At 33.7% G+C, this 17944-nt stretch overlaps 1 protein-coding gene and 1 non-coding gene across 2 annotated transcripts; one reads left to right on the top strand and one right to left on the bottom strand.

Annotated features, from left to right (window-relative positions):
• Window positions 1-7657: 7657 nt before the first annotated feature.
• LOC115725553 (B-box zinc finger protein 19) lies at window positions 7658-10767 on the top strand. Its single transcript, XM_030655113.2, has 6 exons — window positions 7658-8096; window positions 8816-8912; window positions 9073-9188; window positions 9294-9536; window positions 9684-9772; window positions 10321-10767. Exons 1-5 carry the CDS (start codon window positions 8004-8006, stop codon window positions 9765-9767), a joined length of 633 nt encoding a protein of 210 aa, XP_030510973.2. The 5' UTR covers window positions 7658-8003; the 3' UTR covers window positions 9768-9772; window positions 10321-10767.
• Window positions 10768-13465: 2698 nt separating this feature from the next.
• LOC133039548 (small nucleolar RNA R71) lies at window positions 13466-13572 on the bottom strand. The gene has a single exon (XR_009688688.1). It is a non-coding gene; the product is annotated as a small nucleolar RNA R71 (small nucleolar RNA).
• Window positions 13573-17944: the final 4372 nt, after the last annotated feature.

The following is a 17944-nucleotide window of genomic DNA, read 5'->3' on the forward strand; positions in this document are numbered from 1 at the left end:
AAATCCAACAATCTCAATAGTTCAGGGGGCATTTTTGTTGGAATTTATTTTACCAGGATCTTAGATCTACTCACAAGTATGTTGATTAACACCTTAAATATGAACTTTCTAAAACGATGAAATAAACACGTATAAAGTTAAAGAAACCTTACATTGGGTGCAGCGGAATAATATGACTCCTTCCGTTCAGATATCTAGCCCTTGATTCCTTTCTGTAGCAGAGCATTATCAATATCTGAACCTGGATCTCTTTCTCTGAATCTTTGATGCTGAAACCTCCTTCTTGCTGAAAGTCTTTCTTCACGATCTTCCTCACTATGATTGAGGTATCACTTGCTGTGTGTGGGCACTACTCATACACTAAGAATTTCGAAATTGAAGAGGGAAGGAGAAAGAGAAGGGTCGGCCAAAGATAGGGAGAGAGAAGACTCAGTTTTTTCTGAATCAGAAGTGTCAGAAGAAAAGTGTAATTTTCCTGAAGCCTTCACTATCTATTTATAACATTCCACTAGGGTTAGGTTTGAATTATTTGGCATTAAAATAATGAAAATATCAGTTTAAAAATTCAAACCAAGTGGTCGGCCATGTACAGTAATGGGCCTTACTTGGATTTTGCAGTTTTCTCAATTCTGCATCTGATTTTCTCAAAAACGCCAATTTTCAAATTCAACCATTTAAATGTCAATTCTAACTATTTAATAACTATAAATAATTATGAAATAATATTTTCATTTATCATATTTATTAATTGAACCATACAAAGTATCATAATTAACAAATATGCCCCTATAAACTCTTTCTTTACAATTTCGCCCTTACTTAGTGAAAATTTCACAAATAGTCATAGTCTAATTTGAGAATTATAATTGATTAATCAAAACCAATTACATGAGTCTTACAAGCAATATTATCTCAACTAGTGCGGGGACCATGGGTCTATATAACAGAGCTTCCAATAAGTAGATCAAGAATTTATTACTAAAATTCACTAACTTATTAATTCTTCGTTGAATCCACGCATAGAACTTAGAATTGCACTCTCAGTATAATAGAATGCTCTATATGTTCCACCATATAGACGCATCATCAGTTATCCATTGTTATAATCCTAATGTGATCATTGATCCTCTATATGAATGATCTACACTGTAAAGGGATTAAATTACCGTTACACCCTACAATGTATTTATTCCTTAAAACACTTGACCCTGTATAAATGATATTTCAGCTTATGTGAAATGAGTACTCCACCATTTATGTTCGTTTGGTCAAGCTCGAAGGAGATCATCCTTTGCTTACTATTCGCTAGATAGAAGCTATAGATTCCATGTTTATGTTAGCGCTCCCACTCAATTGCACTACCGTGTTCCCAAAATGTATGTATCACCCTGGCCTAAAAATAGGCTTAACTAACAAATCAAAGAACACGAATAGCCTTTCAAGATTGAGCCTAATCATAACAGGATTAAGAACATTTGATCTAGGATCAACTAGGCGATATTGACTTGAATAGATATTACGGTAAGTTTAATAAATCTAAGTCAAAGTACAATATCGGTCCCTTCCGATGCATACTCCATGCATCCAACCTGAGCTTTACTTTAACCAATGCTCTGGAAAGAACATAACACTTCTCCAAATGCAAGTAAACTCTGTTGTAGATTATCATATCAGTAAAACCCTATGTCTGATAAATCTAGGAAACTTTATTCACATAGTCATGTTTACTTTCCAATGTGTTGACGGCACAATAAACAGGATCAAGTATGTGAAAAGGGTTTCAGATGTATTTATACATTATGTACATATAATCATGAAATAAATCATGTGAACCATGCAACATTAAATGTTATTTCTGATCTATATTAATAAGTAAATCTGATTATATTGAAATGAGTTTTATTTAGGGCATAAAACCCAACAATTTTTAACGACCTTAAAAGTTCAGGGAGCATGTTTTGGTACATGTCAAAGTTCAGGGGGCAAAATCCCAATTAGCCTTAAATAAATGATGAGTGAACATTTGTACACTCATTTTTTGGTATTAGTTAGATGAATTATTGTTGCTTACCAGGAGCAACAATCGTGGTTGTCTTTTTTCTTTTTAAAACAAATAATAAACAATAAAAGTGATAATGTGAACTCAAATAGCAGTAAAAAAATTTAAAATTTATCCATTATTAATTTAAAAATAATTCAATTAATAATTAAATAAATTAATTAATTTATCTTCTATAAATATTCAACTCAAAGGAAGTTGAGCACTTTTGTCGGGTCTTTCTTTGGGGTTCCACAGGAAATAGATCTAATTTCTATCTAGCTAGTTGGGATAAGGTGTGCCTTCCTAAAGCTTTTAGAGGTATTGGGTTCAGGAATAAATCTGATTGGAATAAGGCTAATCTTGCTAGATACTTATGGGCTATCACTAGTAAGCAAGATGTGTTGTGGGTTAAATGGGTTAATGTGATCTACTTGAAAGATACAGATTTATGGGACGATCAATTAAAGTAGGACTCGAGCTGGTATTGGAAAAAACTTTACAACTTGAGAAGGGTTTTCGAAAAGGAGACATTATGATTGTAGGTACCCATGGTAAGTTCAATTCCAATAGACTTTATAACAACTTACTAGCTTGTGAGAAAGTCTTGAACTATCAAAATATATGGCACAAGCTCAGCCTTCCTAAGCATAGATTTATTCTATGGTAGTCAGTGAACTCAAATTTGTTAACCCGAGACCTATTAGCTCGGATCAATTTGAATATCTCTTCATTATTTTGTCTTGTGTGTGAGCTGGTCCAAGAGTCACATGAGCATTTGTTTTGTGATTGCTCTCTTTCTCAAATGGTTACTATCAGATGCTTTAATTTGTTAGGTTTCACAGCTTGGCCAACTAAGTTCTCAAGTTGGCTGCATTGGTTAGATGTGAAGAAGACAAGCTAGATTGAGGCCATCTTGGTTGATACTGATGCAACAGTTAGGTGAACAAAAACACTTGTGTTTTTGAAGGAAAATGTCAGCTGACCAGGTGTATAGTTGATAAAATTAAAAATGTTATCCAACTTAGATTGCTGAATGTAACTAAGAAAAAAGAAGTGCTCAAAATGCTCTTTTATTGAAGAGGATCATGGTGAATTAGCTTTTGTTTAGCTGGTTTTGAGTAGCCTGTTGCTCTTGGGTGTTTGTTAATGTATATTTTGTTAGGGGTGTTCATCCGATCCAATCCCCACTTTTTTGGTCAAACAACATCCAATCCGCACTAAGTGCGGATTTCATATTTTGGATCCAATCCGATCCGCATAAGAGTTTAAATCCAATCCAATCCAATCCGCAATAGTGCGGATTGGATCGGTTATTTTAGATCGGTTATTTTTTTAATAATAAATTATTTAATATTTCATAGAAAAAAAAAATTAAAAAAAGACTATTGTTTCTTAATCTCCAATAATAATCTATTTCTATCTCTATTTATATACAAATTAAACCAATATACATATATATATATATATATCAATATATATATATACTTATCGTTAGATTTACACTAAAATATATATGTATCTAATTACTAAAATAAATAAGCTAGTATATATATATTTAAACTTTATGTGTATGTGTCTATGTGAATAAGAATTATTTTTCTTGTATTTTTTATTACAAAATAAATACAATGCACTAACTCAATATATTACTAAAAAAGATTAAGAAATTGAAAGTTTGTGTCTTTTTTTAATTAATATGTATTACATATTATAATTTTTTTAAAATATATATAATTAAGTGCGGATTGGATTGGATCGGTTACTTTTTGAGGTCAAACAACATCCAATCCGCACAAGTGCAGATTTTAGATTTTTCAATCCAATCCAATCCGCACAAGTGCGGATATCCGCATTTTGCGGATTGGATTGGATTGGATCGTGCGGATTGGATTGGATCGGATACTTTGTGAACACCCCTATATTTTGCTTGTGATTGTTGAGAATCATGGGGTTCCATCTCAAAACCAATTAGTTATGAGTGGAGTAGCCCATGTTCTTATATATGACTCAATACTTTTACATTTAATCCATGTGAGACAATATCGTCCAATATTCCCCCTCAAGATGGTGGCTATTTTTGCTCACCAATCTTGAATCATCTTATCATAAGTAGTGTCATTTGCTCACTTATTTTTGTTTGTTTTGCGGCCGGGAGTTCCATTTGCTCGCTTATTCTTGTTCGCGACTGGGAGTACCATTTTGCTCGCTTGCGGCTGGCTAACTCTTTGATAGGTGTGGATCGAAAGCCCGCTAGGGATATGGCTCTGATACCATGTTGAGAATCATGGGGTTCCATCTCAAAACCAATTGGTAATAAGTGGAGTAGCTCATGTTCTTATATATGACTCAATACTTTTACATTTAATCCACGTGGGACAATATCGTCCAATAGTGATTAATGAAGTTATTTTGTTCTTGATAAAAAAAAAATCTATTCATTATTTTTTATTCTTCTTCCATACCATTTCCTACAATTTCTTACAAAATCTATTATCACAAATTTTCTCCTTTTTTTTTTCTTCTCACAAATTTCCTTCATTTTCTAAATTACTTTTTCACATTCTCCTACATTCATTAATGGATTCCAAAATTTTCCACATACTAATTCCTATAATTCAAGCATTCAATCTTCTCAATCTAACCAAATTACCAAAATTCTCCACATACCAACCCTCAAAATTCAAATTTGTAATATTCTCAAATTAACCAAAAAATTTCATATATCAACCTTCAAAATGCAAATTTTTCAATTTTTTCAATTTAACCATAAACCTCCATTTACTAACCCCCAAAATTCTAATTTCTAATATTCTCAATTTAACCAATATTATCCAATCTCTTTTTTCCCTTACTAAAACTTTAGTTCTTTTGAGACTCCTAAAATACTCCATTTTTTACACGAAAAAATTTACTTCCACATTCAAGCATTCATAAGCAAAGTATTAATTTTATTGTTGAATCGTCAACACAATCTGTCTCTAAAACTCATCAACACATGGTATTGAAGAGATAGCAAAAGTAGTTCTACATAGTGAAGAGGAACTAAGCCAAAAAAAATAAAATAAATAACTTAGATGGAGCACGGAAGAAAATATAGTTTTGATAAGTGTATCACTTAATACATCTAAGAATGTTGTTGTGAGAACTTACTAAATTTTTACAAATTTTTAGGCTCAGATCTAGGTTTGTTCATATAATCTGCAATTTGTGAATTCAAACCCTAACTAATTCGAACTAAACCATTTGAGATCGGACCAGGCTCAGATCTAAGTTTGTTCATATAATTTGCAATTTGTGAATTCAAACCCTAACCAATTCGGACTAAACCATTTGAGATCGGACCAAATGAATCTGGTATTAATAGTTTTGTCAATCCAAACTGTTTATAATTCTTTAATTCGGTCACGATTTTAAAATTCTTTGACGTGGTTCTAATCAAACCAAACTGTTTAATTCTTGATATATACTTAATATGATTTTTTTATTGAATATTGATATTTAAGAACAATTTTAGGCATAACATTGATGATTACTTTAATATTGTGCTAAGAATATTTAATTTTATTGTTATTTATGTATTAGAAGCTTTAAATATAAAAATAATTTAGTAAAAAAAATATTAAAATATTAATGAATTACAAATCACAGTTTCAAACCTGATTTGATTTAGTTAGAGCAGTTAATTAGTTTAATTCAATTTTAAATTTTAAAAACCAACATTTAATTTGGTTAAAAAAAAAAAAGAAAATCCAAACCAAACTAAAGTATGAACACATTTGGGATAGCAAAAATAAAAAATGTATTTCACATTTATAATTTTTGTGGCTCAATTAATAATAGGAAAAAGAAAGAGACAAGTAGGCATAAAAGCATTGAAGAGAGTAAAAAAGAGAAAAAGAGAAAGAGAGTGAGAGACAACAGTTGGCACGTGTGACCACCACAACGTGTCGATTAATGATTGGGTAAAATGAGTTAGAGAAGCAGCTGAGAGATTTGCAGATCAAAATACTCAAAATCCATCATCCTCTTCAGATACGAGAGAGTGGCAATAACAAAACCAATACCAATCCGAAATAGTTATTTACGACTTTTAATCGAGTTTAATTTTTGGTTGTTTAATTAAAGGATTTTCTAATTTTTACACTTTAAAATAGTTTTTTTTTTTTTTTTTTAATTTTTACGGAATTCTATATAGAAACTTCTATTACAACTAGAAGTATATTAAATTGTAACAACTAATAGTATATGAAATAGTATATGAAACCACTTTAAAAATCGTACAACTTAAATTGTAACAAAAAATCGTACAGAAATCCTTATTGCAACTAGCGCTGCAACCACTTTAAAAATCCAAACTGTAAATTTGAAAAAAAAGTTAAAAAAAATAGTATATGAAGTAATTCCCTTTAATTAATTATCAAATTTGGGTCACATGTATAATTTTATTTTTAAAAAATTATTAAATTAAAAATTAAGATTAAAAAAGTTACGTTTAATTTTTGTTTACATTAATTATACACATGGCGTTAACATGACATTATATAACAACTAAGTATTTATATCATCATTTTGTTTATCACGTGTGACAAAACTTAACAGAATACCAATCAATCACAATAATATAAAATTGTATTGTATACCTGTTTTATTTTAAAATATGCTCACTTTTATTGATGATGTAAAATATATAATAGACTTAAGTAGAGAGTGAAAGTATATTGAAAAATTTATTAAAAAAAAATAAATATATTTTAATGAAATATAATATAAGAATATTTTTAATTAATGAATAAAAAAGAATTATTTCTCAAATTATCGCATAAACATAATTTTTTTTTGACAAAGTGATTAAAATCACTCATGAATTTACGACTCTCACGTCCGCCACCGGCGCTGGAACCTCCTCGAACCAGGATAGCTCATCGTCTAACCGCAGAGCATGCTTTGCCAACCATAGGCCGCTAAAATCTAAGAGCGAGCCCCATGGGACAAAACTGCCCCCGGAAATTTAGACAATAAAGCTATAACATCTTCTAACAACGCTCCCAACTCAATATAATACTGAAGTTCCACCTGAAAAAAATATCAAAAAACAGAATAAAACTTTAATTAGAAAACTATTCAAACTGAATAGATTCAACCAACCACCAAGACTAAGCAACTAGATCTCCCTATAAAATACTAGAACTAGCCAAAGGGAGTAACAACTAAATTATAGCAATATACTTCATAACATTCATAGGATCCCTATTCCTTACCTTTACCCTTTTAAAAACAAACATAAATAAAATTTTCCTTTTAATACCCATTATTCCTTAAATATTCAAAATATTATATACTAATTATTTCATTTTATCTCTTAAAAGTATTACTTATTTTTAGACTAAAACATGTCAAAATTCTTAATAAGTCAAATTATTTATTATTTTATTTATAGCGTAAAACATGGTATCTATAATCTTTATTCAGCCTAAATTAAATCAAAATTGTATTAATATCCTTAAAATTTAAGATTGCACTCTTCCCATAAACATAATTTGGTGGACAAAAATGCTAAATCGTCCTCCAAAATCCAAACCAAACAAAAAAGGGAGTGCCCCAATCAAAACCCAAAACCAGAAACATAAAGACAAGTGTCGACGTTTTAAAGCGCGTTCACATCAAATCCCAAAGACTCCATTTTTATTTTCTTCTTCTTCCCAAATTCATCTTCATCTTCTCGAGAGAGAGAAAAAAAAAAACAAGACTCTCTGTCTGTATCTGAATTTGTGTCTATCCACGATTCTCTCTCCTCTGTCTCATATATTCAACATCGTCACAAACATTTATTGTTTCGTCGGTCGTTTTCCACTTCTTCATATCTACACAATAATCAATCGGGGCTTCCTTTGTTTTTTGTTATGTGAAAATGGTTGCAGAAGTAGAAGAAGAATGAGAGAGTTAAGATTAGAAACAAAGAAGAATGCGAACCCTTTGTGACGTTTGTGAGAAAGCCGCCGCGATCCTCTTCTGCGCCGCCGACGAGGCTGCTCTATGCAGTTCCTGTGATGACAAGGTCTTTCACTAATTTAAGCTTTTAATAATTTTTAATTTAATTTACTAACTTCAAATCATTGGTGTGAAGTTATTTCAACTCAAATATTATTTATATGAATTGGGTTTTGTATTTTGTTATCTGCTGGAATTTTCATTGTTTAGCATTATTGCTGATTTCTTTTTTGTTTTTAATTCCAATTTGCAATAAAGGTTACTTTTTTTTTTTTAATTTTATTTTTGGGGGTGGAATCTTTGAGAATGTGTAACTCTTATCTCTTTGGATTGCTTTTTGGGTATGGGGATTTTGTTGCTTTACACTATGGATGGTAAAGAATGATGGGCATTATGGCTTGCTTTGTATAAAAATATGATATAGTTAAGTGACTAAATCTGTTGTTGTATTCTTTTTTGTACACTTTGAAATGTTTTTGAAAGCAAGATTGGCCTACTACATAATTGGTGAACTCTGTATGTTGATTTAAGCTGACAGTGACCCCAGATATGACCCATTTTGGTACTGAAAATGTTTGGTGGAAGTGAGATGCAAGTGGGAAAATGTACTTATTTGGAATAAGTGCTTAGAAAGAGTGTATTGGGGTACCAACTTTCTGGATGTTTGTGTATAGAATCACTTATTATCTTGTTGCACAGAGATTCTAAGACCCTTTTTTGCTTGGTATCTTTTCTACTCAATTATGGCAAGAACGTTTATCTTTGTTTCTGGTGCTTGAGTTGCAGGTTCACAAGTGTAACAAACTTGCCAGTAGGCATGTGAGGGTTGGACTAGCTGACCCCAGTGATGTTCCCCGATGTGATATTTGTGAAAGTGGACCTGGTATAGTAGTTTTTGACATTCTTAAAAATGTTTTTTTTTCTGAGGACGTGCGTGTACATTAAAACATGTATTAAGAACTTGCTGTTTTTTTTAAAACATTTTCTGAATCATTTTTGTAAGAATTTGAATCCTTTTCCTTCCCCTTGGACAATGTATGCAGCCTTTTTTTACTGTGAGATAGATGGTAGCTCTCTCTGCCTACAATGTGATATGATTGTTCATGTTGGAGGTAAAAGAACACATAGAAGATATTTGCTTTTGAGGCAGAGAATCAAGGTTTGTTTCCCTGAACTGGAGAGTGTTAATTCTGGTTTTGTTTTCGTTTTGGGGCATTTTGGATTTCAACCTCTCTGCTATGTTGTTATGTGCATTCTTTTGTAGTTTCCAGGTGATAAGTCTGGTAATTTAGAGGAGTTACGGCTACCACCTCCCCTTGATCCCGATGAAGCAAGAAGGGAACAAAGCCAACCACCGAGGCTTAATCAGCAGAATCACAGAGCTACTCCTGTTGCTGATCTGAATAATGATAATAATAATAATGATGGTGGCGCAAAAATGGATAACAAACTGATTGATCTCAACAGCCAACCCCATAGGATACATGGTCAACCTTCAACTAACCGGGTATTTTTTATATTGTCTATGAAGTCTCTCTGGTATTTGAAATCATTTTTATATTTCACTTATACTCTAACATTAAGAACTGTAGATTTTGATGTTCTAGTTATATGAGATTATAGGCATTTCACCATATGAACATATTTGGAACAGGGTATCGATGCCCTTCGTGGCACTAATCATGAATCCACAAGTGTAGTCCCAGTGGTGTCCTTTGAACGAGAGCCTGAAAAATGACTAAGGTACATTCAAAACTTTTTATCATTGTTTGTATTACTATCTTCTCTGATTTTTCTTTTGGAAAAGGTAAAATTCAATGTTTACTGATGAAATCCTTTAGCTATCATTGGATTTAGTCTGTACACAAATGTCCTGTGCAGTTGAGAAATATGAGTACAATTGTAGTTTAATCTTGCTATAAATTTGTGCATCTAGAACATTAAATGAGGAATGCAAAGATGTCCACTATAGTTTTGTTATCATGGCTCAACTAAGATTACTTTAGCCAGTAAAAGGAAGCAAAGAAAAATACCAACTGGGAAATGACAAACGTTACAATCTCGCCTATAGGTTGTGAAAAAAACACTAAAGCTGCCTTAAGTTTCAAAAAAATAGAACCCGAACAAAAGTTGCTTAAACTGAGTTACAATTCTATATGTATTGCTTTGTCTTATGTAATATGTAAGTGTTGTTCAACTTATGTTTTGATTAAACAAGTCATTACCATGTTAAATATCACCTTCATAGGCTCATTGTCTATTAAATTTATGAAATACCCTTGTGACTGCAGATTTTCTGGGCAATTCACTCCTGTGTCTATCCGGATAACAAAACAAAGGGCTCCGTTCTTACTCCTGTTTACACATGTCTTTCCATTTTCGCTGTCTGTTATATTTCTTGTGCAGAGTTGGTTTAGATAAAATCATCCACCAAAATAAGAAAATAGTTAACTAGATGGATAGTCACTACTTCTGTATTGAAAACATTGTTTGTTTCGTATAAATTTGATGCAAGTTGTTATCTTCTGTAAGTCTGGAACCGAAATTGAACAAAAACTATGCTCGATTACCGTTCTGGGTTTTTAATTCGTCTAACCGGAAGAAAGAGGATGTGAAAACTTAGTTGTGCTCCTCTGTTTTTCATGCTATTACTATAGGATAAGATACTATAAGAGATGGTAAAATGTGAAAGTTCCCATTATCTTGGTATTCAATCTTAGAAGATTATATTATAGTTCTTTTCTATTTCTATTATTAGTTTATTAATACCACCTTAGGTGCTGTTATGTTCCTGCAATTTTATGAAAGTCTTAGCATTATTTCATTATGGTGAAATTGAAATAAAGAAAACAAGAGAGGAAAATATTGTATTTTAATGAAGAAAGTGTCAAGATAACTTAAGAACTGAAAGTATTATTTTTATGTTGCTTGTGAGAAAAGTGGTCAAAAGGATTTAAGAAACAAAAGAAGTTATGAAATGATTGATAATGTTTGTTTCATATTACCATCAGAAAAAATTGTATTACACCTAAAAAAGACCTGTTTTTGTGCACAATTATCTGTTTCGATATTTAGGAAAGTGTTTGTCATATTTTTTCTTACAGTGACGGTCATATTTGAATAGTTTACTTTGACAAAATAAAAATTTAAATACTTGCTTACTACCGTGTATAAAAATAATAGGGGAATTACTCTATATACTATTTTTTTAGTTTTTTTTTTTTTTTCAAATTTATGGTTTAGATTTTTAAAGTGGTTGCTGTTAGGCTAAAATTAGTCTAAGATTCGGGTCATATTTCGGTTAGTTTTCACTCGTTGTTTCTAGTTTTAGGGCTATATTACGCTTGATTCTCTTGTTTCAGGTCCTCGGGCATTAAAAGAAAGTATGTACAAGAATTGAGGCGAAATGGCGAAAGAATCGAGAAGAAAATCCAAATTTTGTGTTCTTTGCCCGGTCCGATCGCGACTAGGAATTTGCCAGGCGCGACGGGACTTGGCAGAGACATCTCCAAGAATTCGACCGCACCCCGCCGCGATCGGGCTTTGCCGCCGCGACTGGAACAGGCAGAGAGAATTTTGAGACTAAACTGCTTAACCCAGTCGCGACTGGGGCTTTGCCAGTCGCGACGGGCACCCAGTGACGGGATTTTTGGGCAGTTTCGTAATTTCACGAATTTTAAAGATGAGAATTGGTTTAAATAGCAAGGTTTCGTGAAAATTAGGGATTATTCAGAATTGGAACCCTAGAAACAAAGGAGGCTAGAAGAGCGGCTTGTGGCGACCCGGATCAATTGCTTCAACTAGTTCTTTCTTTTCTCTTTAATTTTTCTATGTTCTTTTCTATTGCAATGTTAATTATGGATTTGATTATGGATGTTTTGAACTAAACTCCTATTTAGGGAGAATGATGAATGTTGTTTAAGTTTTTCCTAGTTAATGATTAATTGCCATTCCTCCATCTTGATTGTGAATACTATTCATATTTGTGTTTAATTTCCATGTGCAAGATTGATCACCTTTTACATGTTTTATGATCTCAATTTGAAATCTGAAAAGTGAGAATTGAGAATGCTAAAATTGGATAGTCTAGGTTTTGATGTGAAACGAAAGTATTTACATAGCCTTTGTGACATTTAGATTATTGCTTAATGCTGATTTCATGTTGGTTTAATTAAGAGATTAATTAGAGAGCATGAGATTTAGAACCTAGAAGATCTGAAAAGAGCTAGGTTAATTCATAATCTGTCATTCACTTCAAGAGAAGGATAGCATTTAAACATTAACATTGGTAACTTAACAACAGGATTCGTCTCCCTATTTTCTTATCTTGATTAATCTTCCTTTTGTTAGTTTTAATTTTCTGCATTGTTTTATTTAATTCATAAAAAGTATTCTTTTACCAGATAGAATTAATAGTATAATTTAGTAGTAATTAGTCCAATTCCCTGTGGTTCGACCTCACCTGTGTGAGTTTACTACTTGATTGCGTATACTTGCGTAGTGATTATAAATTTCGCAACAAGTTTTTGGCGCCGTTGCCGGGGAATTGTATAAAGATTAATATTACCCAAAATTATACTAACTTCTACTTTGGTTTATTTTTCTTGCTAATTACTAATCTTTTTCTTGCAATATTTTCTTAATCTATTTCAGAAATCCTAGTGTATGCGCCGTCAAGGACAAGCAGTCATATTACCAGTTGATCCTGAAATCGAGAAAACTTGTAGGAGAAACCGAAAGAACAAGAGGCAAGAAAGAGTTTCAGCAATTGCTGAAACAACAGAAATCATGGCTGCTAATCAGGCCCGGCCCTGGGCATAGGCGGGCTAGGCCTGTGCCTAGGGCCCACCCAGCCCAGGGGCCCAAAATTTTTTTTTTCCTTTTTTAAAATTATACATTTTTTTTACCGATTTTGAAAAATACCACATTTTTTCTAACATAAGGGCCCAAAAAATTTTTTTTTCCCTATGGCCCACTTTGTTTCAAGGCCGGCCCTGCTGCTAATGTGAATGCGAATGTTGTAAATAACGACAATAATGGTGGTGCCGTGGAAGACCAAGCTAATGGCCGTAGCTTGAGAGATTACATTCTCCCTACTCTGACGGGAGTGCAGTCATGTATCAGGCCACCGGCAGTGGATGCGAATAACTTTGAGATCAAACCTGCCATACTTCAAATGGTGCAGTCTTCAGTTCAGTTTGGTGGCCTCCCTTCTGAAGATCCTAATCTGCATCTCTCGAACTTCATGGAACTTTGTGAGACTTTTAAAGTCAATGGAGTTAGTGATGATGCCATTCATTTGAGACTGTTTCCATTCTCACTTAGAGAAAGAGCCAAGAGTTGGTTAATCTCCTTGCCACCAAATTCCATAGCAACATGGACAGACTTAGCAACTAAATTTCTGTCTAAGTTCTTTCCCCCAAAGAAAGTCTCGCTAAGCTGCGAGGAGAGATCAACAATTTCTGTCAACAAGAGAATGAGTCTCTCTATGAGTCTTGGGAGAGGTTCAAGGACTTAATCAGAAAGTGTCCTCATCATGGTATTGAGAAGTGGATGCTGGTTCATAATTTCTATAACGGGTTGGTTGGTAACACTAGAACTCTAATAGATGCAGCAGCTGGCGGAGCCTTTATGAGAAAGAGTGCTAATGAGGCGTATGATCTATTGGAGGAGATGGCTCTAAACAACCAGCAGTGGCCAACTGAAAGGAGTCAATCTAAGAAGGTAGCTGGTGTGTTAGAGGTTGATGTCATTACAAAGCTGACAGCTCAGGTTGAGGCCCTAACAAAGCTGATCGCAGTGCAAGCCAAACAAGCTCAAGTGGTTTGTGAGATATGTGGAGGTCCCCATCACTTTTCTGAGTGTCAGGCAGATGTGGATGATTTGCCAATGGATCAAGCAAAAGTCATTGGAAACTATTCCCAAAACAATAATTATGGGCACAACCAACAGGGGTTCTACCGGCGGAGAAACCGGCCCCAACAAAACCAACAACAAATTTGCAACAACAAAGTTCTAGTGGAGGCTCCACTATCCAAGCTGATTTATTGCTCCAATTCATGATGGAAACTAGAGCCTCTATTAAAACTCTAGAAACTAAAATGGAACAATTGGCTACTCAAGTGGAAAAACAAGCTCAAGGAAATTCGCCTAGCACTAATGATGCAAAAGGAAGAGAACAATGAAAAGCAATTTCCTTAAGGAGTGGAAAGAAATATGATGGGCCTAAGATGATACAACCAGTGGATGAAGAGATTAAAGATCAAACAGCACCAACTCAAGCATCATCAGATAAGAAGATTACTGATAGTCCAGCACCACCACAACAGTCTCAACCAATCAATATTGATCATCATGTGAAAATACCCTATCCTCAAAGACTCCGAAAGACCAATCTAGACAAGCGAATTCACAAAATTTCTAGAGGTCTTCAAAAGATTACACATCAACATTCCTTTTGCCGAAGCCTTGGAACAAATGCCCCGTTATGTGAAGTTCATGAAGGAGATATTGTCTAAGAAGAGAAAATTGGAGGACTATGAAACAGTGGCATTAACTGAGGAGTGTAGCGCCATTTTGCAAAAGAAACTACCGCCCAAGCTTAAAGATCCGGGTAGTTTCAATATTCCATGCTCTATAGGGGGTTCGGTGGAAACTAAAGCTCTATGTGATCTGGGAGCAAGCATTAATCTAATGCCCTTGTCTGTCTTCAAAAGGCTAGGATTGGGAAAAGCAAAGCCCACAACAGTGACTTTACAACTAGCGGATCGTTCTTTGACTCATCCTCGTGGGATAATTGAAGATGTCATGGTGAAGGTTGGTAAGTTTATCTTCCCTACTGATTTCCTAATTCTTGATATGGAGGAAGATTCAACTATTCCCATTATTCTGGGAAGACCATTCTTAGCCACGGGCCGAGCATTAATAGATGTTCAAAAGGGGGAGTTAAAGTTGAGAGTGCAAGATGAAGAGGTCAATTTTAATGTTTTTGCCCCAACCGACATTCCTACCTGTTGCAAGATTGAGATGGTGAAGGGTTATTCTGTCAAAGATGATCAGAAGAGAGCAAAGCCTAAAGAGCGACTTCGAACGATTCGGCGTCATTGGAAAAGATTGATGTGTGGTAGTTCTGAAGGTGAGCTTACTCTTGTGCGAAACTCTGAAATCAACACGATTGGTGGTAAATTTTCTTCATTTAGTACGAGGGCTCTTTTGGATGAAAAGGGTCCGCCCAACCCCTTCTGATGGGGGTTCAGGTAAGTCCTTCTCACCTTGAGTATAATAGCACATTGGGGACAATGTCATATTTAGTTTGGGGGGAGAGACTTAAAATTTTTAAATTCTGCACTTTAATTTCTGCATTTTAATTATCTATTTTAGTTTTTTTTATTTTAGTTAAGGAATGGCAATAAGCTTGACGATAGTTGTATACTGCTGATTAGTGTGATGTGATCTGAAATTATAAAATAACTGTGTGCTTGATTATGCTAACTCTTTGGATTAGTTTGGATGCTTAGGAACCTGTGTTTATCTGTAAATACTCAATTTGTGAAAATTGTTATAATTGTTTTACGATGGGTTGTGGTAAGATTGACAGGATAGCTTAGAACTTGCATGTTTATTCTTTTGAGACGAAATCCTTGATAGTGTTCAATTGGAATATGACTTAGGCATTTGTTGGATAGTTTGAGCCTTTCAAGCCTACCGTAATAAGATGTATCCCTAGTTAACCTTTTGAGCCTAAACCTGCTATGTTTTTCACCCATCGATTTAAAAAAAAAAAATTGCAACCACACTATTAATTTTTCTTCACCATTTTATCCATGATATCATAAGCTACATAATTAGTTTGGGGGAGGATAAACATTTAGTGTGAGGAAATAGTGAGAGGGAGAAAAACTTGTAAGATTGAGAAGAAAAAAAAATTGTGTAATTCAATGTCACTGAAAAAAAAATGGAATATGATGAAAAAAAAACACAATAAAAAGTAAAAATATGTGTGAAAAAAAAAAAGAGAAATTTTTTTTCAGTGATGTTGAAAAATAATAGAGATGTCTTCTATCAATCTTGGTAAATTTGGGAATATTATGGGATCTTAGAAAAAAGAAAAGTAAGAAGCTTGTGGGTTCTGTTTGTGTGCTTATGATATCTTGAGCCAAAATTGTCTTTTGCCTATCCCTGAATATCTGAGCCATATTACCCAAAGCCTTGAAAAGACCTAATGATTCCAAAGAATACTGTCAACATTAGTGGAGAAAGGTAAGCATGCAAGCTTATGAATTATCGGGCTGTGGAACTGTTGGAAAGAGTAAAACTTTTATAGCAATGTTTCACATTTGAATAAATTTTTGCAGTTGTACATAGTGTTATAAATTGAGCATCTGAGTTAATTGTTAGAGTTAGTAGGATCGAAATTCTAGTTTATGCAAGGAAGAAAACAGAGCATGAGTCAGCAGCGTAGTGATTATCTGACAGCGTAGTTAGTTTTTTTTTTTACCTTACTCGGGGGCGAGTAAGAGTCTAGTTTGGGGGAATTTGTTAGGCTAAAATTAGTCTAAGATTCGGGTCATATTTCGGTTAGTTTTCACTCGTTGTTTCTAGTTTTAGGGCTATATTACGCTTGATTCTCTTGTTTCAGGTCCTCGGGCATTAAAAGAAAGTATGTACAAGAATTGAGGCGAAATGGCGAAAGAATCGAGAAGAAAATCCAAATTTTGTGTTGCTGCCAGTCCCAGTCGCGACTAGGAATTTGCCAGTCGCGACGGGACTTGGCAGAGACATCTCCAAGAATTCGAACTGCACCCCAGTCGCGACTGGGGCTTTGCCCGATCGCGGCGGAACGAGCGAGAGAGAATTTTGAGACTAAACTGCTTAACCCAGTCGCGACTGGGGCTTTGCCAGTCGCGACGGGCACCCAGTGACGGGATTTTTGGGCAGTTTCGTAATTTCACGAATTTTAAAGATGAGAATTGGTTTAAATAGCAAGGTTTCGTGAAAATTAGGGATTATTCAGAATTGGAACCCTAGAAACAAAGGAGGAGGCTAGAAGAGCGGCTTGTGGCGACCCGGATCAATTGCTTCAACTAGTTCTTTCTTTTCTCTTTAATTTTTCTATGTTCTTTTCTATTGCAATGTTAATTATGGATTTGATTATGGATGTTTTGAACTAAACTCCTATTTAGGGAGAATGATGAATGTTGTTTAAGTTTTTCCTAGTTAATGATTAATTGCCATTCCTCCATCTTGATTGTGAATACTATTCATATTTGTGTTTAATTTCCATGTGCAAGATTGATCACCTTTTACATGTTTTATGATCTCAATTCGAAATCTGAAAAGTGAGAATTGAGAATGCTAAAATTGGATAGTCTAGGTTTTGATGTGAAACGAAAGTATTTACATAGCCTTTGTGACATTTAGATTATTGCTTAATGCTGATTTCATGTTGGTTTAATTAAGAGATTAATTAGAGAGCATGAGATTTAGAACCTAGAAGATCTGAAAAGAGCTAGGTTAATTCATAATCTGTCATTCACTTCAAGAGAAGGATAGCATTTAAACATTAACATTGGTAACTTAACAACAGGATTCGTCTCCCTATTTTCTTATCTTGATTAATCTTCCTTTTGTTAGTTTTAATTTTCTGCATTGTTTTATTTAATTCATAAAAAGTATTCTTTTACCAGATAGAATTAATAGTATAATTTAGTAGTAATTAGTCCAATTCCCTGTGGTTCGACCTCACCTGTGTGAGTTTACTACTTGATTGCGTATACTTGCGTAGTGATTATAAATTTCGCAACAGTTGCACCACTAGTTGCAATAGGAGTATTTATACGATTTTTTTATTATAATTTAGGTTGCAGCGCTAGTTGCAATAAGAGTTTCTATGCAGAATTTTATAAAAATGCAAAA

The sequence above is a fragment of the Cannabis sativa genome, chromosome 6, assembly GCF_029168945.1.
Source record: "Cannabis sativa cultivar Pink pepper isolate KNU-18-1 chromosome 6, ASM2916894v1, whole genome shotgun sequence".
NCBI classification, from domain to species: domain Eukaryota; kingdom Viridiplantae; phylum Streptophyta; class Magnoliopsida; order Rosales; family Cannabaceae; genus Cannabis; species Cannabis sativa.

Coding starts and splice junctions, on each gene's coding strand:
- LOC115725553 (XM_030655113.2), top strand. CDS start 8,004: ATGCGAACCCTTTGTGACGTTTGTGAGAAAGCCGCCGCGATCCTCTTC. Junction 8,097..8,815: donor GCAGTTCCTGTGATGACAAG/GTCTTTCACTAA, acceptor CTTGAGTTGCAG/GTTCACAAGTGTAACAAACT. Junction 9,537..9,683: donor GTCAACCTTCAACTAACCGG/GTATTTTTTATA, acceptor TATTTGGAACAG/GGTATCGATGCCCTTCGTGG.